Source organism: Schistocerca serialis, chromosome 2, assembly GCF_023864345.2.
Source record: "Schistocerca serialis cubense isolate TAMUIC-IGC-003099 chromosome 2, iqSchSeri2.2, whole genome shotgun sequence".
NCBI classification, from domain to species: Eukaryota; Metazoa; Arthropoda; class Insecta; order Orthoptera; family Acrididae; genus Schistocerca; species Schistocerca serialis.
In genome coordinates this window covers 133,444,353-133,471,065 of record NC_064639.1, presented here as the reverse complement: position 1 = coordinate 133,471,065, position 26,713 = coordinate 133,444,353, and the positions used below count along the sequence as shown (strand labels likewise).

Sequence of the window (26,713 nt, the reverse complement as noted above, 5' to 3'; positions counted from 1 at the left end):
AGCACACACATTTTTTTGTTCATCACAGTTTTGGGGCTAGAAGGTTTTGAAACGTGTTTTTGCTGTGTACATATATTCTGTTTTTGCACATTCGGTAACCTTTTTTGATAACTATGAACCTGTGTTAACTTTGCGGTCTTGGGAGCAAGTTTATTGTATGCAGCAGAAGTTTGTTTTTCACAATGACCATCGTTTTGTAGTAGGATATCGAATTTGTTTTTTTGAGTTATTACTGAAGAAGAAACACTATTTACGATATCTGCACACTTTATTTTACACGGACTCTGTTGTGTAGGTTCCACATTTTTCTTGATAACAGGCTTTTCTTTCAGATGGTGCACGATTTGATCTTTTGTTGATAGGCCTACCGTTTTTTGGAGCACGGCAGGAGAATTTATTACTGAAGACGACGAAATGATTGCGCTATGGTTAGCGTTACCGGTACACCCAGAATGTGTTGGAAAACTTGAAATGGCGACGGAATCATCGGTTACTGTGTACACTTTATTTCTGTAGTTTTCCATGATCATTTTCAAGACATTTGAGTCTATCAGCTAACACTCTGTTTTCTGCCAAGGATCTGCGCACAGGTCTACTCACAAAAAATAATGAAATAAGTTATATTTTAAATTAGCGTCAGTTTCCCAGTACACTTCATCCCAGTCTACCTCCTACAAACTTCCCCTAAAATTTGCTATTGTTAAATCACTAGGCCCTAATAGAATGCAATGTTTTGGATGGCTGTTTGGTAATTTCCAAGAATGATTGCTTATCGAAGTCGCTGGGTCCCAACAATACATATCGAATGTGCGATCGGAAGTCGATCATGCGACCCCAGTGGCAGGCGTTGTGATCTATTATTTGTGATCATCATTTTTATCTGTTTTCCATTGTTCCCTTACTTGCCCTAAATTACATAACTCCACGAATTATTTGTGAATTGCTAGGGAAACCCAGACGATTTATGTCGTTAGTGAGTGGGGTGTCTGGTGTTCTTGACATTTCTTCGGCGGATCCTCTCGCATGGAAGAATCTAGTTCCATGTGTACCCAGTATAGAAAATTGTTCACCTTTTTGTCGCAAATATGGAGTACTACCGGAGGAGGGAAGAAGGGACTGTGTACACTGTGGTGGTGCGAAGTGTGTAAAACTTTGTAAGAACAGTTTCGATGCTGAAATACCATTACAATTTCATTGCGGGCAGTGCGGAAAACGAACGAGTGTCAGGAAGAATACATGGTTCAACTCTTGCAAATTATCCATCCAGACCACCGTAATGGACTTTCACACGACAACACCGACGACGAGTAAGGGAAGTCGTCTCCTTTGCAATTACACATTTTTCTAATGCCCTTCTTTTGTCATTGCTGTAGTGACCAACGTTAACATACTCATAACACCCGCCACCAGAGTGGCATGATTGATTTACGATTGCACGTTCAATATGTATCGTTTGGACCCAGCGATTTCGATAGGCAGTCATTCTTGGAAATTACCAGCTGTTTTGTATTACTGTATGGAGCTAATTCAAATACCGTAACTAGCTGTGCATCATGATCAAAAATATTGTTCTGAACAATATATGTTTATTTGATTAAATATTTCTTGGTCTATGAAAATATTATCTATCAGTGTGCTGTTTTCCTGTACTATCCAAGAAGGAAAATCAATAACTGACCTCAAATTGAAAGAACTGAATAATACTTCAAACTCATTCTTCCTGTCAGACTCGCTCAGAAAATCTACATTCAGATCCTCACAAATTTGCTTCCCTCTGTCTGAAAAATAGCACAACAAAGAATCAAAGTCCCTGAGGAAAAACAGAAAATGTAGTTCAAGATCGCAGACCCATGCTTCTGTGTGTTGCTGTACACAAAAATTTTTAGTTTCTAATTCTTTTTTATTTTTTTGTTTATTTATTTTTTATACACTATGATAATTTTTAACATATGTAGCAACTCCTCCTTTTTCCATACTGTTTCTACTTACATGTGCTGAAAGCTTATATCCACTTACATTTATCTTTCCCGTATCTGTGATTATATGATGATCAGACAGTTAAAATACATTTGTTACATCCTCAGTGTCTAAATCTTACAAACAAATAAGAAGCTCATGTACTTTGCTTTTTAATCCCCTGATTTTCTGATGCAGTATACTAACATAATTTTTCATGGAACTTTTATGAGAATCATGTGACATTTTAAACATATTTAGCACCTGCCTGTTTTAGCTTCTCATTAAGCTTAACCCCTTTGAATTCCTGTTGAATCACTGGACACATTGATTGAATTATTAAGTACAACTTTCTGCACCCTTTTGGTTAGATATGACATTATCCACTGGTTGATTATACCATCAGTTCCATAAAACCACAGTTATTTAGGAGAATAATGTGAGTCTTACATGCTTTGGATAGGTCAGAGCAAATACCAGCCAGTGATATTTTGTTATCGAATACTTGTAAAAATTGGTTATAGAATGTCTAAGTGCAATCTCAGTGGAACATCTCTTCTGAAATCCAAACTGTGATTTACCGATGATATTATTGCTCAAATGGGGTATTTTTCTAGAATGCATCACCATTGTCAAAAATTTTGAAACATAATGTCTGTAATGGAATGGCTCAGAAAAGAGAGTGCTTGTTAAAGAGGAACAAGTCTTTAGTACTCTGTTGAAAACACCAACAAATCAACACGAGCTTCTATTTTTTACAGAAAATGTAATTTTCCTAATTTGTGAAGGATAAATGGATGAGAGATCCATATTATTGAATTTTATGTGAGTTGCTTGTGCAACATACTTGGTTTGATTTTTCTCTTAAAATACTTGTCCCTATGTTATCTGCTGCATTTAAGAATTTTTTATGAAGTGTGTCTGCTACCTATGGCTGATAAGTTATAGCCCTTCCATATTAGTCAATCGTGTTGTCTTATTTGTGGCTCATCATCCACATCTGGTTACACTACACGTGATATAAACTTAAGACTGTTGTCAGAATTACTGATTTCTGATACAGTGTACATGTTACTTAATAACTGGGATTGCTGAACAAAGATTTGTGTGTGTGTGTGTGTGTGTGTGTGTGTGTGTGTGTGTGTGTGTGTGTTTGCGCGCGCGCCTGCACGGGGCACATGAAGAATGAATCCTTAAATGCATCAGTGTAATCTGGAAGCGTGTTAACGACCTTGCCACAGTGGTAACACCAGTTCCCATCATATCACTGAAGCTAAGCACTGTTGGGCTCGGCTAGCACTTGGATGGGTGACTGTCCGGGTCTGAAAAGTGCTGTTAGCGTGCGGAGTGCACTCACCCTTCGTGAGGCCAGTTGAGGAGCTACTTGATTGCTGAGGGTGACATGGCGGCCGGTCAGTACCATTGTGCCTTCAAGGCCTTTACGGGTGTTGCCATCTTTTTCTTTTTTTTCCATAATATCTGTAAGTATTCTAATCTCATGTATACAGTACTTGTGAGGTGAAATTAATATTTGGTTTTTGTGCTTAACACTCTGACATTACTGATAGACTTCGACACAGACAAACAGTGACTCCATTGTCTTTAAATGAAAGTAAAAATTATCAGTATATCTAAACTTTGACTCAACAGGAAGCAGAATATTGGCAGATGCATACAAAAGCTGCTTATTCCCAAAGATATTTTTTTCTGGTTTTGGAACCTCACATTTCTTCTTTCATCTAATGAAAACTGAAAGCAAAGATTTGAAGAAATGATACTGCTGTACAAGGACTTGTGTGTGCCTGTGCATGCACATTTCTGCGGATGCCTGTATAATAGGCATGTTGTCTGTTGTCTTTATTTTGTGGTTGTTTTATTAGGGATAGATTTTTTACTTATTGCCAGGTTTATGATTTATTTCATATAAATACTGTTTTTGGTGCATAACATTGCTTTATCACATTTTAATTTCTAGTTTAATAATGGAAGTCAGTACTAGTTCACTACATTCTATTTGTATTCTGGGATGAGGGTAGCTCTTATCTTATTTGTTGATCATCCCTTTGTTTTAAGTGCCAGAATAAGGCAATTGTGCTTTTGTAGCCCCATTTTCAGTGCCCTAGTATCTTTCCAATCTGTCCTAATTCATGCTCTCTTTATAACTTATATCTTTTGCTACAATGATATGACTAATTATATTGCTTTAGGAAAAAGTTGTTATTTAGTATTTAAATACTAAACTTCTTGAATTACATATTCTCTCACATGCAGAAAAATACTTCCTTCTAAAGCAGTCTTACCATAATAGGCCCAACTTCATTGGGCAAAATTCTGGACCAGGGCCATTGGCATGTGAATGTATTCCAGGTAGCAATATTGTCAGCACATGTTGTGAGGTGTAATGGGAAGAAAAGGAGTGCATGTCAGCTTCTTGGCCTATGCAGCCAATGAAAGAGAAATGGACAGAAGAAGTGTTTCCGAGGACTGTTGTCATGTTCTCATGTCAGTGTGTCACAACCTCTGAAATTGTATCACATTTGAAAGAAATGGGCCAATATTTTGACAGCCAATATTATCAATTTAATTTGAGCCATGCTGTTAGGTCCCAACCTAACCACAGCCTTGCAATTCATGCTATGTTCGGAAGAACCAAGTATACATGACAAAAAAGGCTATTAGTTTAATTTCTGCGAGTAAAATTGTCATATTCCAATGCAACCTAAACCTCAGACTAAATTATGGATCAGTTTGTACTACAACCAGATTTTTTGGCTTTCACATTCATTGGCTTTGCCAGCTCACAACCAAACTGTCACATTTCAACCTAATCACAACCTTGTAGTCCACGACATACTCCTAAAAAAAGTCAAATATTTATGACAACAGTGAAGAAGAGAATGATTTCTGTTTCAGTGCTAGAAATTCAATTATTTTCTCGTTCTCATCAGTTATGTGAAATTGTTATCTCAATGGCGAGGCAAAAGTGGTGCCAACCTGTGAGCTGTAGAGAAACAGTGCTGTGACTGTTACTGGTCCTGCTCTAGACTTTAGTCCAGAACTGAGAGTTGTGAAACATAATAAAGATGTGCTAGCTATTTGTTCTCTAGGACAAAAGGAATAATAAGCCCACTGTTGATTGCTTCACTGTGAGTACTTAATGTTCCTTGACCAGAATGCTGGCTTTGGCAACAGATAAGGCTTTTCACTGGTTAGTCATGTAGCAAAAATTTTTCATACATATTAAAAAAATTAAACAGTGGCTGCAGCAGTAGTAGTAGTAGTTAAAATGTAATTTTGTTTGGCATTATGTTGAGATGTGTACTTGAAAGTAAAGTAGACCCCACATATCACTCTCAAGTGTGAAATCTCGATAATTTTGATCACAGATTAGAAACGTTTGCTCACTGTAGGACACACAGTCAAGATACTATGAAGGCCATAACTGAAAAAGCACTTACTGTCTCACTCAATGGACAATTTTTTTGAGAGATATTGTTACTTTGCTTTGGTGGACAAGCTATAAATCAGGTGTCACAAAACCGAGCATTCACCTTTTTTTTTTCAGATGGGCCTACTGCATGTGTTAGGTCAGTGAATGACATATTACTCGTAAATAAACTCGAGGGGAGGGGGGTGGGTGGAAATTGGTAGATATGATGCACATGTACAGAAAAGTGAATGATTACAATTTCAGAAAAATTGAGTGATTTATTCAAAAGAAGGAGCTTCACAAATTGAGCAAGTAGATAACACATTGGTCCACCTCTGGCCCTTATGGAAGCAGTTATTTGACTTGGCATTGATTGATAGAGTTGTTGGATGTCTTCCTAGGGGGTATTGTGTCAAATTATGACCAACTGAACATTATTTCATCAAAATCCTGATATGGTTGGAGGGCCCTGCTCATAATGCTACAGACATTCTTAATTGGAGAGACATCCGACGACCTCACTGGCCAAGCAAGGGTTTGATAAGCATGAAGACGAGCACTATAAACTCTTATGGTGTGTGTGGGTGCATTATCTAGCTGAAATATACACCCAGGATGGGTTGCCATGAATGGCAACAATACGGGGCGTACAATATTGTTGACATACTGCTGTGCTGTAAGGGTGCCACTGATGACAACTAGTGCTCCAGCTATGAAAATACATGACACTCCAGACCATTACCCACAGTTGTCGGGCTTTATGGTGAGTGTCAGTCAGACTAGTAGGCCACTGCTGTCTGGGGCATCTCCAGGCATGTCTTCACTGGTCATTGATGCTCATTTTAAAGCAGGACTCATCACAGAAGACTACTCCAATCGATGAGCTTCCAGGGTGAAGATGTGTCTGGAGATGCCCTCGACAGCAGTGGGATCCCAATCTCACTGTCACCCGCAGGCGGCCTTACAACCAGGAGTGATGATTTCTTTTCATAGCAAGATCCCTTCGGTTGTCATCTGCAGCACCCTTGCAGCACAGCGAAACGTCGACAATATTCTATGCCCCATTTTGTTACCCTTCGTGGGAAGTGATTCTGGACTTACATTTCAGCAAGATAATGCCTGCTCACACATGGTGAGAATTTCTATTGCTTGTCATTGTGCTTATCAAATCCTACCTTGGCCAGCAAGGTCACTGGATCTTTCCCAAATTGAGAATATTAGGAGCATTATGGGCAGGGCCCTCCAATCATCTCAGGATTTTGGCAATGTAACATGCCAATTGGACAGAATTTGGCATAATATCCCTCAGCTGGACATCCATCAGTTCTGTCAATCAATGCCAAGATATCAATTGCATGCATAAGGGCCAGATGTGGACCAATGCACTATTTACTTGCGTAATACATGATGCTCTTTCTCTTGAATAAATCATTCAATTTTTCTGAAATTGTATCATTTGTTTGTCTGTACAGATACATAACATCTATCGATTTCCATCCCATTAAGATAATTCCTTCATGGTTTCTGCCTCATGTAGTTAGCAATGTATTGTGGGAAGCAAATGACCGACTGTGTACCTGTGGAGGAAGATAGTTGGTCATTTGTTTCCCACAATCCATATGCTAACTAAGTAGGGCAGAAACATACTAATATTGGTAGAAATTTCCCTCTGCCATGCACTGTACATTGGCTTGTGAAGTATGGCTGAAAAGTTCTGCCACTATTTTGATGTGGTCTTGTACATTAATAACTAGCATTATAACTGATAACAGAGATCTAGCTCAGATGAAGATTCTGAGCCAGTAATTATTTCAAACACTTTCTTTTTTTAATTATGGTCTTTATGTTATGATCAAAGCAGTGTAATGTTGAAAATTAAAATTATCGTGTTCAAAAATTGGCACAGCATAAAATACAGGACTGACTGATAATGCATAAAACAATTCTGTTTCCACGCATTAAATACACATGATTAAAGTTACCAAACTTGAAAGACTACCCTAATACCATAATACACTGTGATGTTGACTCCTTCAGATGAGGTTATGAACAGGGAAGAGTTCTTCAGTGCTCGCACTATTGACCTCAGCATGGGGGCACTGCTATGCTGAGAGGGAGGCATGGTCTTCTGGAGTGCCTCCCATTGGCTGTTGTGGATTGCAGCGAGGCCCCGCTAATGTCTGTGGTGTTGATTCGCAGTGCCAACTTTTTTGTGGTGCTGTAATCTCTGTACGAAATCATGGAATTTTACAGAGCAGTAGACAAATAATTCTAACTTTAGCTTCTAGATTCTCTTTTAATTCCAGTATTACTTGTTCCTCTTACAAGCTGCTGTGATTAACACCCACATAGAGATTTCTTTTAAGAAAGCAAAAAACCTGATATAAAAGTTACTGATTTCCTGAAACTTTACTTAAATTGCAGACACTAACAAATTTGAAAATAGTGTTAATTTACTATAAGTGAAGACAATACAGTCTCTTGATTAAAGGGAAAGGTAAATGTAACACAGTATGTTTTATAGTAACTGTAAATCACAGCCACTGATATACTACAAAATATGCTGTGCACAGTATTCAAAACTTTTAAAAGTACTCGAGATTGTGTGTTTATTGACGAAAATGTATACTGAAAATTTGGTGTGATCACCTTTTTTGAATACTGCTAAAATTCTAATAAGCACAATTGTAGATTGCAACTGATGCTATTAAAAAAAAAAAAACTGGAATATGCGTAAGACAGTTTTGGTCAAGAGTCCCCTTCCGGGAAGCTCAGACACATGATACAAGTCACTTTATTTGAAAGTACTTTGGCAACTTGTTTGTCAGTGATGATGGAATTACGAGGACAAAAAAAAAAAAAAAAAAAAAAAGAAAACCACGCGCACGCACACACACACACGCACGCACGCACACACACACACACACACACACACACACACACACACACACACACACAGTCTCTCAAGTGAAAAAATCTCTGACCTTGCTGTGAGTCAATCGAGAGTCAGCAACACTAGCCACAAGACCATGAACTGCTTCCTGACTGTTGCACAAAATATGTTTCTTGCAGCACTTAATGCTCAAAAATACACAGTATATCAATACTTATTTGCATGTTTTGATACAGTTAACACAAAAAGCACGTTACATTTTTTTGTGAAGTTTTAGGACCTAGGTTTTTGAAGGGGTTTAGCTGGCACATTTCATTTTACATGGACAGAAAAGAAAAGCCGGAAAGCAGCTTATATACATAAATATAAGTACCAGTAAATAAACATGCAAAAAGCATGGGTGCCTTGGTAACATCATAGGAAATGTCGACAGAGTAATTTTTATTGTTTATTTCTAGTAGAATTGAGTTTGAGAGACCCCCGTTCAGTCATCCAGATGTAGATTTCCCACAATTTCCGTAAGTTACTTCAGACAAGTGTCAGGATGGTTTCTTTATGAAGGGCATGGAAACTTTCCTTCCCCTGCTGAGATTGTGCTCTGTCACTAATGACCGCGTCATTGATTGTTTGTGAAACCCTAATCTTTCTCCTTCCTCTTCACTAATAATGATTGTGTGAAGGCCTTGGCTGAAATAGTTTAGAAAGGCAATGAATAATTATTTCTCAGCCATGTTAGAACTTTCTGAATTTATTTGTTTGCATCAGCAGTTTCAAGATGTTCAGAGTATTATGTGGATTTTAATGTCATATGGCCATAAATTAGACAAAGTAAGTAGTTGTTATTCCTAATTTTCATTTCATCTTTTGTGGATGGTTATCTGACATGGAACTGACAGCTAAGAATAACAGTTGTATGTTGTACGAAAAAAGAAATTTGATAGGGTGTCTTCCACAGATTTTCTTCTAAGTTATGGATTGTTAAGTGACTATTTGAAATGCTACAAATGTGGGAAGATGATGAAAATTGTTGTTGTTGCTACATCTTGTATGAGCAATGGATTTACTGTATGTGGCAGTGTTGGGAAGACCATGTTTGGAGGTCTGTTCGGAGTGGCATTTGGTTTGAAAAATTGAGACTTGCCATCTGTGACATTGTTGCATTAACATACTTTGTTATCAGTTTGGTTCTGTTCTTATGAGATTGGGATTTGTAAACATCCTTTGGGTTTGTGATTACATAGATTTTTCTCCTGTAACAAATGTTGATGCACTTCATTAGTATGCAGCCACATGGAATGGAAGCTCTTCATCGGTTTTTAGGTAATTTCAACTGCCTTCATCCATGCAACAAATTTTCAGTTGAAATTAAAAAAGATGGTAAATTACATTTTTTGGGTGTTTTAGTACACAAAAAAGAAAATGGGACACAGTGTAGAATGTAAACTTAAGCACCCGAACCGCTACTTCCAAGCTACTAGTGGTCGTCTGCCAGATCAGTGCATGAGAGCTCAATGTACACTGATCAAGACAGCTTATGCTATTTTGGATCCTCATAATTTGGCACAGGAACTGGATTAGCTTAGGGTTCTTTTCAGGCAAAATGGATACACTTATTAGCAAATTATTTTGTGCTTTTCAATTTGGACCACCATGTGAATCAACAATAGACACTTGCAAAAAAATATTGCTTTTTCACCGTTTCTGGGAAGTATTTCTTCAAAATTTCAAGAGTCCTCAGAAAATACAATATTAAGTATCCTTTTGCTTTGGCCAAAACTACAGCCTTTCTTAGATCTGTTAAAGATGTTTTAGTATTGAGGAAGCCTGAAGTATATAAAATTCCGTGTCATTGGGGAAAGACATATATTGGACAGACTATTCATACGGTTCATGACTGATGTGTGGAACGTCAAAGTCACTTATTTGTTCCAGCTTGAAAAATCTGCCATTGCTGGACATTACCTCAATGAACAGCAAATATCTCATTTAAAGAGACTGAAATTATTGCTCCAGATCCCATTACTGGGATTGTGTACTTATGGAACCCATCAAAATAAAATTATCCAATGACATTATTAACAGAGATAAAGCTGTTCCTTTAAGCAAAATTTGGAATCCTATTTATCAAATATAAAACAACAGTGGTGTGGTTTTCGACTGCCAGCATCTTGAGATTCATTGCTTTTGTTAGTTTCTACGACTGGTGCCACTACAATTTTTTGCTTCACAGGGGGCAGCCCTTTTGCATCTTGCATACGTGCAGTAGCCTGTTCCCAAGGTATGAAAGGAGCTGCTGTATCTGATGTTATCTCAGTCCCGGTGTGATTGTGCACTTGCAATCTCACCTGACGAAATATCGTGTTGTCAGGACAATGAAATCCAGCTACATACTTGTGAAGAGCATCAACAATCCTATATGTTTATTTGTGTATGGTTGTTTTTATTCAGGCTTAAGAACTGTGATGAATGTCTTGTTATTTTTTTCAGTAAATATCACGTAGTGTCGTTATATAGGTAAATTGAAGTGTTTTCATCCCCCCCTCCCCCATGGGAAGTGATTCTTACCCCCACAGTACTTCTTTCCAGGCAATAGTTATTATGTATACCAAGGCTGGCTGAAATCGATTCAGAGATTTAGGATGATATGCAGATCACACACATACATGCGATAGTTGGTGTCACTTGGTTGGCCAATATGCAAAGTTCAATGTAACGAATAGGCTAATTAAAGCTATTGATGCCAGCTTTATATCAACACAGGCATGTTATTTGGTTGTGTTTTTTGCAATAAGTGTAGTTACATGGTTGGTGGATTGTTTCAGAGTTCAGTTTAGCTGTGTAATTTAACTGAAGGTAATGGTACCAACTTTAATCTGATAGTTTTATTTGGTGAGAGTTTGATTAAATTCTTTGCTTTTGGTTGTTTTTCATATGTGGCTGGTGCATATCAGTGTTTTGTCCCTACCATAAACCTCCAAAAACCATTAGTTACATATTACGTTTTTGATTATTATGAATAACTGCCATTTTGATGCCATAATATCATTGATCAAAGCTGATGACTGCTACTGCAAGGTTCAGCATTTTCAACATTCTGTTTAGTGGGAGCCACGTTCTTGGAATGTGACAGAAGAGCAAATTCAAAGATTGTTGTTGTATTACTGGAGGCAGCATGCCATTGCATCCTTCAGTTTATTACAGACCACCAGCAGTAATTAAGACTTGGGATTCGTATACAGCAGGAGCAATACACAAATTCTTGTGTGGTGATCCAGGTGTAGGTTTTCATGGGTTTCCGTAAAACACTTCAAGCAAATGCTGGGACGGTTGCTTCAGTTAATTGCTTCAAACCATTTGCAATTACTTTTACCATCCCTTCCCAACAGAGATGCAGCTCCGTATCTACTGACCTTGACCATTCTACATCTACATGTATACTCTGCAAGCCACTGTGAGTGCATGGCAGAGGGTACGTCCCATTGAATCAGTTATTATTATTTCTTCTCATTTCATTAACATACAGAGCGCAGGAAGAATGATTGTTTGAATGTCTCTGTGCGTGCAGTAATTATTTTTATTTTTGCTCATGATGTCTATGTAAGACGTACATAGGGGTTTATAGTATATCCCTAGAATCATAATTTAAAGGCCATTCTTGGAACTTTATTAATAGACTTTCTCGGAATAGTTTATTTCTATCTTCAAGAGTCTTCCAGTTCAGTTCCTTCAGTATCTCTGTGATACTCTCCACGGATGAAACAAACTTGTGACTATTCGTGATGCCCTTCTCCGTATGTGTTCAGTATCCCCTGTTAGTCCTATTTGATATGGGTCCCACAAACCTTCTATATCTAATGATGAGTCTCCATACTAGATAATACTGTGTCCGCACAGCCAAAAAGCCCTCAATCCAGTCACAAATTTCACTTGATATCTCATATGATTGTACTTTTGACAATAAGCATAAGTGTGGTACTGAGTCAAATGATTTTTGGAAATCAGGAATACTGCATCTACTTGAGTACCTTGATCCAAAACTTTCAGTATGTCACGTAAGGAAAGTGTGAGTTGGGTTTCATGTGATCTATGTTTTCAGAATCCATGCTGGTTGGCATTGAGGAGGTAAATCTTTTCAAGATACCTCATTATGTTTGAGCTCAGAATATCTTCTAAGATTTTACAACAAATTGATGTCAAGAATGTTGGATGATAGTTTTTTGGACCACTTCTACTATCCTTCTTGTAGACAGGCGTGACCTATGCTTTTTTTTCCAAAGAAATTGTGCATGGTTTTTTGTTCGAGGGATCTACAGCAAATTGTAGTTAGAAGAGGGGCTAACTCGGCCACAAATTCAGTCTAGAATCTGACAGGAATTGAATCAGGCCCTGGAGCTGTGTTCAATTTTAATGATTTCAGCTGTTTCTCAACACCACTGATACTAATTCTTATTTCATTCATCTTTTCAGTGGTACAAGGATTAAATTGGGCCAGTTCTCTTGTTTTCCTTTGTAAAGGAACATTTGAAAACAGAGTTAAGCATTTCAGCTTTTGCTTTGCTATCTCCAGTTTCAGTTCCTGTGTCATTTGCTAGGGGCTGGACACTAACTTGGTGCCACTAATAGCCTTTACCTATGACCAGAATTTCTTTGGGTTTTGTGAAATACCATTTGACATTATTCTGCTACAGTAGTCATTGAAGGCATCATGCATTGCTCTCTCGACAGGCAGAGGCGTTTCATTCGCATCTCTCTATCTACAGCCCCACACTTTGTTTTATATCTGTTACACAGTACTCTGTTTCTTTAGAAGTTTCTTTACAGTGACTGTATACCATGGAGGTTCCCTCCCATTATGAACTGTTCTACTGAGTACATAAAATCCAGTGCATGAGCCAGAATTCTTCTACATACTCCTGCCCTGTGCTGAAAGTTTCAAGTTCCTCATTGAGATATGACACTAAATTGATTTTTTTATCTAGTTTACTGAACATATATATCTGCGTATTTTAGTTTTCCTTTAACTTTGCTCATCATTTTTGCCACAACTGCTCCATGGTCACTGATACCAGTTTCGATGTGGACATCCTCTATTTGTTGCCATCAGATCGAATATATTCCTATCATGAGTGGGGTTCCTACCTATCAGTTCTAAGTACTTTTCAGAGAAGGCCTTTAGAAATGTTTCACAGGATGTCTTACCACACCTACCACTAACAAAACTCTAATTTTCCCAGTTAATTGTTGAATGATTAAAGTCTTCTATGATGATTATAGTATGATTGGGGAACTTAAGTGAACTGCAGTTTTCTCTAAAGTTTTTGGTTACATCAGGAGATGAGTCTACTGGGTGATGGAGGATTCAGTTATCATTTTATGCCCATCCCTGATACTGACTCTTGCCCAAACAGTCTCACATGCAGCTTCAGTTTCTGTCTCAGTGGATTTGAGTTTCTTATCTACTGTGACCATTTATGTAAAAATCATTAAACTGTAACCTACCGTTGTAGTGATTTGAGAATTTCTGCGAAAACTCTAGAACCACTTGGCCTTCTACCGTCTCGAACACACGATATTTTAGATATGAGTGCAAGAGAGTGGAATCCTACCTTCTGCGTGTCACATCTTTGTGTGTGCAGGTTGGAAATGAGTCGCGAGCAGAATGTAGACGTGGCGGTCGAACTGCATCAACAAGTACTTGTCAGTTGATCCATGAAAGGGTAGTGGAAGTGGATAGAAGAACCATGTAGTGTTTATGCTATTCTGTTCTAATTGTGTTTTGACCATTGTTATAGTAACGTGAACAGTTGAAAAAGAACCATTGAAAGCTTTTGTCTTAGCCTTAGTGAAGGGAAGACGTGTCTTCTGTTTCATGTTGAGAATGGACATGGTTGTTAAGCCAACTTTCTCTCATATGTAACTTATTTCCTTTCTAATGCTTGGAGACACGAGAGGCTTACAAAACAGTATTTATTTATGTGAAGTGTGGAATTTGTAAAATGTATGAAGTTAAAATATACATCGTTAATTGAAGCAAATGAAACTTGGTATGTCTACTTACAAAGATGATGTGACTTACCAAACGAAAGTGCTGGCAGGTAGATAGACACACAAACAAACACAAACATACACACAAAATTCAAGCTTTCGCAACAAACTGTTGCCTCATCAGGAAAGAGGGAAGGAGAGGGAAAGACGAAAGGATGTGGGTTTTATGTCTGCTTGTGTCTGTATATGTGTGGATGGATATGTGTGTGTGTGCGAGTGTATACCCGTCCTTTTTTCCCCCTAAGGTAAGTCTTTCCGCTCCCGGGATTGGAATGACTCCTTACCCTCTCCCTTAAAACCCACATCCTTTCGTCTTTCCCTCTCCTTCCCTCTTTCCTGATGAGGCAACAGTTTGTTGTGAAAGCTTGAATTTTGTGTGTATGTTTGTGTTTGTTTGTGTGTCTATCGACCTGCCAGCACTTTCGTTTGGTAAGTCACATCATCTTTGTTTTTAGATATATTTTTCCCACGTGGAATGTTTCCCTCTATTATATTGGTATGTCTACTTATTTTTATAAGTAGAAAGAATCTTAAGAAATACCTGTCCTAGCAGCATACTTCGGAGAGGAAGTGAAAGAGAGTTTGCAGCAGCCTGCTAACCAGAAAGGAAGGTTGGCCAAGCATGTCAAGTAAGTCATCTCGGAAAAGAAGTGGAAGTTTGTGTACACACTACAACGCTTTGTCGTCCAAACTGTTAGACCATTTATTGCAAATAATTTACAAACAAAAAAGAGGGAAAGCAACCACACAAATGCAGATGATTCATGAATGGTGCGTAGGCACATATAACAGCAATAATATACAAGTGAATGTAATTGCCTGAACTGCAAAAACTAGGTGAAAACAGTATCTAAGATTTATTGAAACCATTCATGTTGAGTACCCACCATGTTTTAACAACTGTGTCATAAAAAAATTGATTTGGAAATACAATGGTACAGCAGTTGCTATCTGTAAGTATTTGACGTCATTAGTTGTTACCTTGTGCAGTGCTGAAGTCATGTGCTTTTTGATGAATTACCTGTTTTCCAACACACTGCGCACCTGCTAAGTAACGTGAATCAGAGAAAGATTAAACTAAATGAATTTTTCGGTTAGTAAGCACATTGTGAGGATGTGGAATATAGCAAAGAAACATGATACAGACTTAATTTTTTTTACACAAGATTTGTCTTACTTTTCAACAACAGATTTAATGTTACTCACTTATCTTAAGTGAAGTGGCCCTTATGGGGAGGTCCTGATCAAGAAGCATAAAAAATGGGTAAAGTTTAGAATTTTTTTTGTACAAGCATTGTTTTTATTAAAATGAGGGTTTTACTACTTTATTAGACATACATCCGTGTATGAAAACTTTTGGTCTCATAACAAATTAAAAAGGACGGCTGCAGCACTTGTCAAGGTATGCGCCTCACGTCACATCCTGGTGTGTGCGAAGTGTTGCGCAGACATATGACTGTTTCTGAAATCAATAAAAACAGAAAATTACTTAATTAGAATGTATTTTGGGGCAATCGTAATGAGATTATGAAAAGTACATCGGAGGGTAAAGGGAGAAGAGCTATATGAAAAACATGTCAATTTCCCGGCAAGTTCAGATGTTTAAAAAATATATTTAAAATTCAAATACAAAAAGCAGCTCTTGCTAAGGCCCACCAAATATAATTTTCTTACACTTAAAACAAAAACCAGTTGGTCAGTTAATCTGAGGGGGCTCTGAAGTGTCTCAAACATTGAAAGATGTTATTTTGAGAACAACACATTTAAAGTCTAAATAAAAAAAAAAGTTTCAAAACTTACAGTTAATCTTTGATCCCAGAACAATAGACCCATCTTTCCTCTTCCTCAAAAATGCTCTGGTTCTGAACTTGGTGCTGTATTTTTTTTTTTCCAACGAGGCTCTTTCAACAAACTGAGACATTCATTGCATCATGGTGGCCATCCATTTTCTGTCAGATAACCCCGCAAAGCATTTGTATTTTGCCCCTACGATGATTCCTGATGCACTCATAGTCTTCAGAACAGATGAATGCCTTTGGTGAATATAACTGATGCTATGCAGGGTGGTCATAAACAGTGTGAAAAGTTTGTGAGGGTCTTGCGAAGTTGGTTGTTCTGAGAATAATAATTAAGGAAGAAATTAGAATTAGTTTCAGTTGTTCTTATAACATAGATGATATTGCGTGAGACTGCTAGAGTTTGACTCTTACCACCATTCTAGATCAACTTTTTTATCACTCCCTTGTTCAGTTTCAGGAAACCAAATAAAGAACATGTTTCTCTCAGGTAGGGGGCTTGAATTTGTACATGCAATGGCTAGATTGGCTAACTTAAGTGCTCATTAACTTGGAAATGGCACAACATATCAAATTTTTTTCTTAACAAGTATTTCTCAGCAGAACCTCCCTGCAACACAGTAACAAGCTTTTCAGACTGTTTCTGACCACCCTGTATATACTGCTATTTCAACAGTTTTTGCTCCACAATGAAAATGTTTTGGTACCAGTTTCCAAATGCACACATTGAAGCTCTTGTCATTTTGTGTACTAGCATTACTGCATCTTTTAAGTAATTTTCATTGGACAAAATTGGTCAAATGTTTTCCTGAACTAATTCATCAAGCACATACAGGTGCCTATAATTCAGTTGATGCCAACTTCTGTTCAAAAAGCTGTAACTTATAAAATACTTTCAAAATAAAAAAAATCCTTTTGCAGGCATAATATACATTCCTCGGGGACGCAAATAATGTAAAAAAGAAATCCATTTTTTCATTGTTCTCGACCAGAACCACCCATTAAGGAGTCCAACAAAGTATTACATATTAACTCAGTTTCTTTTACTAATTAATAAAATAATTGTCCAAACATTTAAATATATACATCACAAAATGTGTAAAGTAATTCCCATATTGTTTAGCCAATTGGCATCAAATGACAATAATTTACAACAGTTACTTATACTGACCATATTACTTCACTTAAGATGCACAGAGACTTGTATTACATGTATTACGTGTGTACAGGGATATTACTGATACATACATCAGATTATCTCCAAGGAAATTCATCAATAAATTGGAAACTGTCCATCAATTAGTCCTTCTAGCTCATCTCAAACTGTACTTTATCTGTTTTTTATTGTTTATAGTAAGTTATTTACACCTTGCATTCCTGAGCAATGAATATCTTTTCAAACAAAATTGAGTCCTTGTGTAGTTCCTTCCTATTCCACATTTTCATTTCGTGGACTGAGATTTTGGTGGAGAAAAAGGAAAATGTTCTCTAGTGCATGTTCATTAGGGGATAAATATATTTTGAAGCAACTTTTAGTGTGTCCAGTCCACTGAATATCTTTCTGCAGCATGTTTTTGTATCCACGTCTGAAGTAAGTCATATTCCAGAATGAGATCTCATTCTGGAAACATCCCCCAGGCTGTGGCTAAGCCATGTCTCCGCAATATCCTTTCTTTCAGGAGTGCTAGTTCTGCAAGGTTTGCAGGAGAGCTTCTGTAAAGTTTGGAAGGTAGGAGACAAGGTACTGGCAGAAGTAAAGCTGTGAGTACCGGGCGTGAGTCGTGCTTCGGTAGCTCAGTTGGTAGAGCACTTGCCCGCGAAAGGCAAAGGTCCCGAGTTTGAGTCTCGGTCGGGCACACAGTTTTAATCTGCCAGGAAGTTTCATAAGTCATATTACTTTTTTTCAGAGAAATTTGGCTTGAGAAGTTACCTGGAAATATGATAGTGTATAACATTATAAAACAAAAATATGCCAAGATTTTTAACATATGTTTGAGTGTGACAAAACCATGACGACTCCCTATGAATTAGATAATGGGTTTTTATCCAAATTTTCATAGTCACATGAGGAGTGAGAAATGGACAGGTGGAGTATCGAATTAAAGTGACCAGCCTGAGGTCTAGTTTTGCTAAAAAGATTTAATTGTCTGAAATTAATCAGAGTAATCAAGAAAACTTAATCAGTGATTTGAGGGAAAATTGAGATATTTCACAAAGACCTGCTGCTACTATGTAAATGAAGAGCGAAGAAGTTCCTCCTTTCAAGGCCTAGCTACTTTGCTCATAAAAAGTTACATTGTTATAGAAATTATGGAATTCTTTCATGTCGAAAAGGTAAAATAAATATCTAATTGTAATATAAATTGAAGCTGCTCTGCTTTTCTATTTTTTGCTGACCTATATGCTCTTGATGATAACAGAATACTGATCAACTCTAAAATATATTATATTTCGTGATTTCTGAACAGAACTTCACAATAAAAAAAATTAAAAACAATGAGAAAAATGATAGTGTTTTGTGAAATGATTTGTGTAAAACTAAGAAATAAAACAGATTTGAGAAACATTTGATCTGCCTTATTTGCTGTACATTACTTCATGCATCATTCAAATGTTTCTTTATATTTTATTTGTCACTTTTATAAAAATCATTTCACAGATCATTTGACCATTTCCTTTTTATTTTTATATTAATTTGTATTTTCTATCTGCCTGATGACATTCACTAAACACACAAAAAGTAGTACTGGAATGTCAGCAGTTCTGTGCTATTTTTCTTCACCTGAATTTGTCATCAAATTGCAATATTCAGAATTTAACACTGGCAACTTCTTCTGTCAGAACACCCTTGTATTTTGTGCTATGGGCATTTCTTGCAAATCCTGAGCTGAGCTGCATTTTGTGGGTGTTTGCAAAGTTTTATGACAATTAGTTAACTGCAAACCATTTATTAGTATAAATAAAACTGACATTAACAGCTGTTTATCATAATATTTGTATCAGCTACATACAAAACAATAAAATCATCTGCCAGTGTAATTTATGAAAGCTCATTAATATAGAGACAAAGAAGGAGATATTTAAAAGATGGAGCCTTGAGGATACTGCATACAATAGCTTACTAGTCAGATGATGGATTAAAATTATTTGTTTCCTGTTGGAAATACACTTTAAAACTTGCATCATGAAGGAATTACCCGAATAGGATGAAATCAGTAGATGTGATGCACATGTACAGGCAAACAGATCATTGAAAATTCAGAAAAACTGGATGATTTTTTCAAGAGTAAGAGCTTCACAAATTGAGCAAGTCTTGTCGGATGTCCTCCTGTGGGATACCATGCCAAATTCTGTCCATCTTGACTGTTGCTGCCATCCAACTGACAATGAGGAGTGATGGGGTGTCATTTCTTTTCATAATAGGCCCCCTTTTTTTGTCATTCACAGCACCCTTACAGCACAGCAGTATGTTGATGATATTCTATGCCTCATTTTGTTGCCTTAATGGAAATCCATCCTGGGCTTACATTTCAGTAAGATATTGTTTGCCCGTACACAGTGAGAGTTTCTAATACCTATGTTCGTGCTTGACAAACCCTACCTGGGCCAGCAGGGTCAACATATCTCTCCTCAATTGAGAACATTTGGAGCATTATGAGCAGGGCTCTCCAACCAGTTCAGGATTTGGACAGAATTTGGCATGATATCCCTTAGGAGGACATCTAACAACTCTCTCAATCAGTACCAAGCCAAATAATTGGTTGCACAATGCATTATTGACTTGCTCAATTTGTGAAGCTCGTTTCCTTGAATAAATCATCCAATTTTTCTGAAATCTTAATCCTTTTTTTTTTTTTTTTCCTGTGCACATGCATCACATGTAATGCATATTTCAGGACCCCAGAGAAAGAAAGACAAAGGCTGTATAAGGATTTCAATCCTATTCAAATAATTCTTTTGTGATACATCTTTTTTATATCTTCGTTTGCATATGAGTATAATTATTTCGCAGTATCGCTGGTGTTGTCGTCATGTGTGACATACTCAAATCAATGTTGTGTACAAAACAGTCCAATGCTTGTTACAAGTCACAGAAAATTTCAGAGTTGTCTGTTACTTATCATTGTTGAAGAGTTAAGTATATTCTCACTGTATGTGTGAATAGCCCTATCTTTTTAACCTCCACAGAAATCCAAACCTGGAGGAATATTGAGATGTTTAAGAAGCCACCAGCGATGTATGATGTAACTTTCAAAACTTTGAAAATGGTGACAAAAGTGAAGTTTGATGGTCTTTTGTAGTATTTGGTTATACATTTTCCTGCACAGCAGTGTAATTTTTAACATATTTCTAGCAGTTGGAAATGCTCCAGTTATAAAGTGGTGGTTATCCACTAATCTCATAGGTACACCTTTAATCCACTTTGTTCATATTTTATTGTGACCAGTATAATATTTAAGTTTGGAGGTTTGATGGTGGATGTTACTTCTTCTAATGAAGTATTATGTTTTTATTGGAGATTGCTCTCAGTTATTTCAGAGCATTGTTATGTGGATGTAATAACTCCATGTAGGCGCTGCCAGTACCTTGTAATCTTTTAAATCTGTGTGTGTGCTTTTTTAAAATTGTATGATTCCTAACTTATACAGCCTTTGTCTTTCTTTCTCTGGGGTCCTGAAATATGCATTACATGTTGTATTCAGAATTAACAAAGAATTTGCCGAACATAATCATAATGACAATATGACATTGAATGTTCAAACACATTTTTATTTCTGCAGGAAAGGCTTCAGGTGTGGCAAAAGTTAAGACGTCTGCCCAAGTGCTGGTCTGTGATCCAACCATTTCTGTGTGCACTTTATATGCCAAAATGTGAGAATGAAATGGTGGACCTGCCATCACAGGTTTGTAAAATTTCTTTCATTGTGACAAAATGTGTCTCTGTATTCTCATTGTTGTTTGCTTCTCAGAATACTGTTACATTTTATTACAGTTCACATTTCATTGTAGTATAAACTTATACATTGGTTGATAACCTCTTTCTCAGTACTCTTTTGGTCATTTTAATCACAGGAAATTACTATATACAGCCTCCTGTGTAAGGAGGAAAAGGAAACCTGCATTATCAATGAAGTTCAGTAAAGCACACTTGCCTCCAGTCGTTAAAGGGACAATGCAGTTTATGTTAACTGTTTTATATGCCAGCATGCATCAAAGTTTTATTCTGGCTGTATGAGAATTGTCAGCTTTCATAAAGAAGGATTGTCAGCACAGAAGTTGGCCATCAAATTGACATATACTGCATTGAAATACTCATTGTTATTGTGAGACATGGACCGTTGAAAATCTGCCTGGTAGTGGTCACCTATGGTCAAAACCACCAACTGATGACTACTGTCTAGAAATTATGTCTCATCTATAAATTATGGCTCATAGGTACCCCAAGGAGAATTTAAAAGGACTACATACTACCATTTTGGAGAAAACTAGAAGGGCAATGTCGGGCCCAGAAAACATGAAACAGTCTCCACACAATCAATTTGATCCCTAGATATCCATTATGGGTAACAGTATAAACACTCTAGCACGATGGTGCATGAGGAAGATGGAGAAGGGTACATCTGAAATGGGTTGTGGTACAATGGTATTTGTTTCTCTTTATCAAAGAGTGCACTATTTTTCTGACACACAATTATCATCTTAGTAGAATGTACAGGCAGCTAAGTGCCAATGGATGTTCCTGGCATGCAGTCTCACAGGTTCAGCAGAGAGATGAGTCAGCTGTATTTTGGGCAGGTATCATGTAGGGATTTCGGTCACCTTCCTCGCTATCTAGGATAATTTGACAATTGTGCATTATTGGACTGGATTCTCCTAGGTATTGCCCACCTGAGCACTCAATATTTTGATGACGGATTCATCTTTTGAGGTGATGACGTACGGGCACTCTTCATCTGCCTTGTGAACACCTTTCTCCAAAAGCAATGAATCGTATCTGCTGACATGAACCCAAGTGAGGATGCTTGCAACCAGTTAAAACTTGCAGTGAATCATTACAGGAACCTTCCTCACACACTGGATGGCTTCAAAGGGGGCAGCCATCGAGGAGTGGACAGGCTTCACCAGCAACATTTCGGCTGCTCCGTGGACAGCATGCCAAGGAGAATCCAAGCTTGTTACAACGTGCGGGGTTGAACAAAATTGCGTTGAATTTACAAAGCAGCAACTGATTTTGAATTCGCAGCAGAGGTTGTATATAATTGTAGTATAAGTGAAACCTGATATGATGTTTTTCAGGGAGCAAAGAAAATAGTATAATTTGAGAAGGTGCGGGTAAGGAAATAACGAACTATGCACTACGTAGTGATTTTGCTAAATGGGAACAAATGATAGGAAATGATCTTTGAGAGCGTCATTTGGAAAAAAGGTCATTTGGAAATGTGGCTGGTGTTCCGAGGGAGGTAACCTACTTGAAACTGGAGATAAAATATCTTTGACAGCATGGGTTTCAGTGATTGACTAGCACACATAACACACCAGGCAATTGGGAATGCTCTGTCTGTAATAGTGTTGTAGTGGTATAGTGGCAGTGAATTATCAGCGCTGGTTCAGCCTCAACGTGTGGTTGGGGTAAATTGTGTTGAGATGCCTCCACATGGAAATGTGGAAGTCAACTGTAGCCCTATTGTGTAGTAGTCACATTACCCTTTTCTACAATAAAGGCATGCCTTCCAACAGGGGAGGCTAATTCACCTCCAGGAAGTGGAGATATGCCTCATCTGTGAGTTGTCGTGCAAGCATGACTGGTCCCACGAGGCAGTCACCAGTAATCCCCACTCGTACATTGTGGCTGAACCAATGGTGATGGTTCCCTGTCAGCGTGCTACTGAAACACAAGTACATGCAGAACATTCCCACGTGTATGGTATTTTTTCATCAATCATTCAAATTTTTACTGTCAAAGATCTTTTGCCTCTACCTGCAAGTGTGCGTGTACCTGCCTCAATTGCTGAGTAGTCAGCAACTCTTGTGCGGAGGACCCAGGTTCAAATACCGGTGTTGATAGGGAGTTTCATCAGTAGGAGAACTGGAGTGGGTTGCACTTAGTCTTGTGATGCCAGTTGAGGAGCTACTTGAATGAGAAGTAACAGCTCTGAGGACAGTAAAACCAACTATGGCTGGGAGAGCTGGGTGCTGACCCCACACCCCTTCATACTGCTTCCAGTTGTTGCCGCTGCCAAAAGATGACACAGCGGCTGATTGGCCCCGATTGGAGCAAGGAAATGAATGTGTGGAAAACACATACAGGGTGTCAGGACGTGTATTAAGACAGGGAATAATTCTCTTGGCACCAAGGGTATCTGTAGATGGTAAAATTTGTATGGGAAGAGAGAGATTAGAATATATCCAACAAATAATTGAGGACGTTAGTTGAAAATGCTGCTGTGAGATGAATGGGTTGGCACTTGGGAGGAAGTGGTGGTGGGCCACATCAAACTAGCCAGAAAACTAACATAGAAAAGTGAGGGGCGGTGGAGAGAGTGAAAGGAATGACAGTCACCAGAATTGTTTTAGTTAAAATTTTAAGTGACAACATTGTCTTTAATTGTTTTTAAAACCAGGTCATTAGAAATGTTTAACTTGGCACTTGCTTAGATTTTCTTACATGTGTTATTAAAATAGACAAAGAGACTAGGAATCCCATTATTAACAAATATATTGAGTACACATTTAATCCAATAGTTCCTAAGCATAACAACTAGCAACCAAATAATACAATTTAAATGATTATATTTTTCAGGAAATGTGCAAAGTTACAGTAAGCCCCTGCCGAATTCTAGATGTGGAAGGTATCTGGCCATCATTTTTGAAATGTGATAATATGACAAAATTTCCACCTATGTGCAAGGTGAGGTTGTCTTTGTATTTAACTTGTTTATACTGTATCAGTATTTTTATTGCAAGATGTAATTTAAAATATTAATGAAGATGATTGAGTAGATGTTTGAACTGTGTACAAAGACCCAAATCGCATAGTATTGTTCATCATTGTGGCTGCATTGAGCCCTAACATTATAGAATAACATAGAAGTGTCTGTGTTTGTAGCATAACATTAAAACCCTGTGTTAACTTGATAGGAATACTCTTCAGCTATATTTAATCAATCTGTGAATTACAGCATATTTCATGACAGGCTTAAATATGCTTTAGTAACATCCACATATAAAACTGCAAATAAGGCAACCTTTTCTATTACAGACTAATTTCACTCCTTCCAATATTTTCAAAAATGTTTGAGAATATAGCCTGTAATAGAACACAGACTCATGTAACTGAGCATAAGTTAACTGTCTCCAAGCTTGTTTTTCACAAAATATTCTCCACAAATGTAAGTCTTTCAGAGCTAAACAAGAAAAATTATCCTGTTGGTATATTTTGGGTTGTTTGAATGTATGGAACACAAAATTCTTCTTGCAAACTAAGATAATGTTGAAGGTTTCTTGGGTCTCCAGCTGGGTGGTAGTGTTGATATCTCGCGGCGTTTCGGGAAGTGTCATACTACCCATCTTCTGATGAAGTGTCGAGATTTGCGTAGAGCGAGCTGTTTATATGTGCGGTCACCCCCTTCCACTAGACCTCGGGTGGCTGCGGTGGACCGGCAACGTACGCGCGGTGGTGGGGATAGCGGTCGCCCCCCAGCGTCTGCGTTCGGTTCTCGGTGTAAGCATTTTGTCTGCGTCCGCAATGGAGGACATTGACGGGCGTACTTCTGACGGATTGCTGCTATTGCAGGGTTCCATGCTGCGCTGAGTTGGTATTCCTCATCTCTGTTGACCAGATTGTCATGAATCCTTATTTATATGGATTCTTTGATAATGCTTTCCCAGAACCCAGATGCTCGGCACAGTACCTTCGTCTTTTCGAAGTTGAAGGTGTTCTGCTATGGCTGATTTTTCTGTGTGACCTAGTCGCACACATCTGATATGTTCTTCGCAGCGTTTAGATATACAGCACTGTGTTTGCCCAGAGTATTGTTTACCGCATACACATGGTATGCTGTATACTCCTGGTGTGTTAAGGTTCAGCGCATCTTTGGCAGAACCTAGGAGCTCCCTCGTCTTCGGTTGTGGTCGGAGAATGGTTTTGATATTGTATTTGCCCTGAAGACGTGCAAGTTTGGCTGAGAGCAGACCTACGTACAGAAGGAATACAAGTCGTTTGTCTTCTTCTTCATCATTTTCTTCTGGGATTCTCACTGCTTCCTTCTTCCTTTTAAGTGCTCTGTTGATTTGCGTTTCACTGTAGCCATTTTGGTGGGAAGGTAGGCTGTCTTTGTTGCAGATGGCGTGTGCCCTATGTACCAGGATGGTCAGTACTGTTTGTCTTCGTGCTGGATGGTGGCAGCTTGTTGCATGAAGGTATAGGTCTGTGTGTGTCTTCTTCCTATCTACTGCATGGCCTAGTGAACCATCTGCTTTCCTCAACGAAGGGGAGGCATCCATTTTCCTCCATTTCCATTGTAAATTTGATGTTCAGATGGATGCTGTTGAGGTGGTCCAGAAACTCATCTAGCACCTGTTTGCCATGTCCCCACATGACAAAAGCATCTTTGACATAGTGGAAGAAGTGCTTTGGTTTCTGTCTGGCAGTTTGAAGGACCACTTCCTCGAAATGTTCCATATAGAGCTTTGGAGTCGCAAGAGCCAGTGGGGAGCCCATGGCCACACTGTCAGTCTGCCCGAAGAATTCCCCATTGCACTGAAAGTGGGTGGTTGTTAGTGCATGTTCGAAGAAGCTGACTGTATTTGGTTCAAAGTGCTGGGCTAAAAGTGCCAAGGAGTCTTGAAGGGGTACTTTCCTTGGCACTTTTAGCCCAGCACTTTGAACTACCCTCACACAGATCAAGGATTCTAACACCATCTCAGTAGGCAGAGCTCAGATGTTAGTTGAACAGACCTATAAGTGATTCACAGCCTACAGTTTAATTCTTAAACTCACAGAAACTGTTATGTGATTTCAGGCAACCAGAAATGACCTGCACCTGTCAGAAGTTGACACTAATGGTCATACACTAAATGATACGATCTGCATAAAAGACTCTTGGAATTCTTACACTCACTTTCCAATAAGTTTACTCATTAATGCTTTTTGTTCCCATATTAAAAGTTTGAATTGTGATCCACATAATCAGTGCACTCAAATATTTTTTATATTAACTTTGCCCCCTTGTCTATAGTTGCTACTTGAGGCAGTGTAGAGTGAAAACTATTTGCCATGTGGATACCCAACTTTATAGGAATGATGTTCAGACGGAGTGGTGCATAATTTGTGTTGTTAGTAGCGTTAGTGTCATGACTTGCTGTTGCTGTTAGGCACCAGTACTGTTATAATGACGTAGTGTTGAACCACAAGCCCCAGTGTGCGTTACAGCTGCAGACAGTCAACATGGGCCTTGACAATGTGAGCAGGGTTTTGCTCATAAAGTTGCATTATCGAAACTACAGCAATAGAGCTGGTGTTCTTAAGAGTATTGACATTTAAATGAATACAAAGAGGTGCTGTTTCCACATCAAGATTGAAGAACATGATTG

At 38.1% G+C, this 26,713-nt stretch overlaps 1 protein-coding gene across 1 annotated transcript in view; it reads left to right on the top strand.

The window, feature by feature from the left end:
• LOC126456839 (smoothened homolog) overlaps positions 1-26,713 on the top strand; it is a 120,386-nt gene that overhangs the window by 10,262 nt on the left and 83,411 nt on the right. The window contains exons 2-3 of the mRNA XM_050092648.1: positions 20,902-21,024; positions 23,922-24,029. Of these exons, the coding sequence (XP_049948605.1) occupies positions 20,902-21,024; positions 23,922-24,029 (231 nt within the window). The remainder of the gene's footprint in view (positions 1-20,901; positions 21,025-23,921; positions 24,030-26,713) is intronic.